Source organism: Gavialis gangeticus, unplaced genomic scaffold (assembly GCF_001723915.1).
Source record: "Gavialis gangeticus isolate Ggan-Ray unplaced genomic scaffold, GavGan_comp1, whole genome shotgun sequence".
NCBI classification, from domain to species: domain Eukaryota; kingdom Metazoa; phylum Chordata; order Crocodylia; family Gavialidae; genus Gavialis; species Gavialis gangeticus.
This window is the reverse complement of record NW_017728993.1, coordinates 26176828-26178274: the sequence shown is the minus strand read 5'-3', so window position 1 is coordinate 26178274 and position 1447 is coordinate 26176828. Positions and strand designations below refer to the sequence as shown.

Genomic DNA, 1447 nt, shown 5'->3' with positions numbered 1-1447 from the left:
ACTCACTTCCCACGGCAGGACTTTCCCGCCCCGCGCCGGGTTTTGCAGCAGCAGTTGCAGAAACCCCCCCGGTCCCGCGCGCCTCGTGCTTCCCAGCTGCGGACGTGGAGCCGGAGCGAGCGCCGGGTTTCGGCCACGTGGCCGGGGCAGCGGTCAGGGAGGCGCGTGGGAGTGACTGTCCTGCGGAGCCGGGGGTGCGGGCGAGCGAGCGAGTCACGCGGGGGACGTGCTGCCCACTAATGACTTCCCCTTCCCTGCCAGGGCGGCTTTGCCCGGTGCTACGAGATGACCGATCTCTCCAGCCACCAGACCTACGCTGTGAAGGTCATCCCCCACAGCCGCGTGGCCAAGCCGCACCAGCGGGACAAGGTGGGTGGGCCAGGGCAGTGCCGCAGTGGGGGGGGGAGGGCATCTCCTGGCCCCTTGCGGGCACTGATGGCTGTAAGGCCCCTTCCAGATCCTCCATGAGATCGAGCTGCACCGCGGCCTGCACCACAAGCATGTGGTCCAGTTCTCCCATCACTTCGAGGACGCCGAGAACATCTACATCTTCCTGGAGCACTGCAGCAGGAAGGTGAGGGTGGAGCCGGCCAGGGCGTTCCCAGCCAGCGTGCTCCCGGGCAGGGCAGAGCTCCCGCTCCCTCCCCGCAGACGCTCAGCAATGCGAGACCTGTCTTGTGCCGGGTCCAGTCTTGCCCCATCCCCGGTGTCCTGCGGCAGCTGCAAGGGAGAGCGACTGGGGCTGAGCAGGGTTTTCCCCCTTGCAGCGCAGGCCGTACCCCCCGCTCCCTATGCCCCTTTGCTCCCAGCACAGCTCCAGTCCCTTGGTGGATCTGGCTACACTTGGTTTCCACTGCACCTTGTGGCAGTGAGCCCTCCCCCCGCTTCGATGCCGCTCTGTGGGGAAGGAACTTCCTCTTGTTAGTGTTAAACTTTGTAAACAGACTTTTTTCTCACCTCGGCCCGCTGCTTTCGGTTTCCAGCCCCTCTGGTCCCACACTCTGCTTATGCAGCGGGGCTGGTCTTGGCCCAGGTGCGTTTGGATCTGGTCCCTGCCTCGGGCTCGCCTAGGTATTGCCCGCATCTGCAATCCACAGGCTCCCGTGGAGCCGACTGCAAATCCCAGTTGCCGTTGCCCCGGCTGGGCTGGACCCGGCCTGAGCAGGCGAGGAAGGAGGCCGCGTCCCAGGGGCAACCATGCAGCCGCTCGAGCCGCCCGCCCCAACCCCGTGTCCAACCTCGGCTTCTCTTGCAGTCGCTGGCGCACATCTGGAAGGCCCGGCACACGCTGCTGGAGCCCGAGGTGCGGTACTACCTCAAGCAGATCATCTCTGCCCTCAAGTATCTCCACCTCAGAGGCATCCTGCACCGGGACCTCAAACTGGGTAGGTCCAGGGCACCCCACGCTCATGCTGCTGTCTTGGGAAAGTGGACACCCCCCCCCCCC

The 1447-nt window shown here is 65.8% G+C and overlaps 1 protein-coding gene across 1 annotated transcript in view; it reads left to right on the top strand.

Annotated features, from left to right (window-relative positions):
- The first annotated feature begins 210 nt into the window (after nucleotides 1–210).
- Nucleotides 211–1447, top strand: part of PLK3 (polo like kinase 3) — a 6243-nt gene continuing 5006 nt past the window's right edge. Inside the window, exons 1-3 of the mRNA XM_019501411.1 lie at nucleotides 211–369; nucleotides 458–574; nucleotides 1256–1385. Of these exons, the coding sequence (XP_019356956.1) occupies nucleotides 286–369; nucleotides 458–574; nucleotides 1256–1385 (331 nt within the window). The 5' untranslated portion in view covers nucleotides 211–285. The remainder of the gene's footprint in view (nucleotides 370–457; nucleotides 575–1255; nucleotides 1386–1447) is intronic.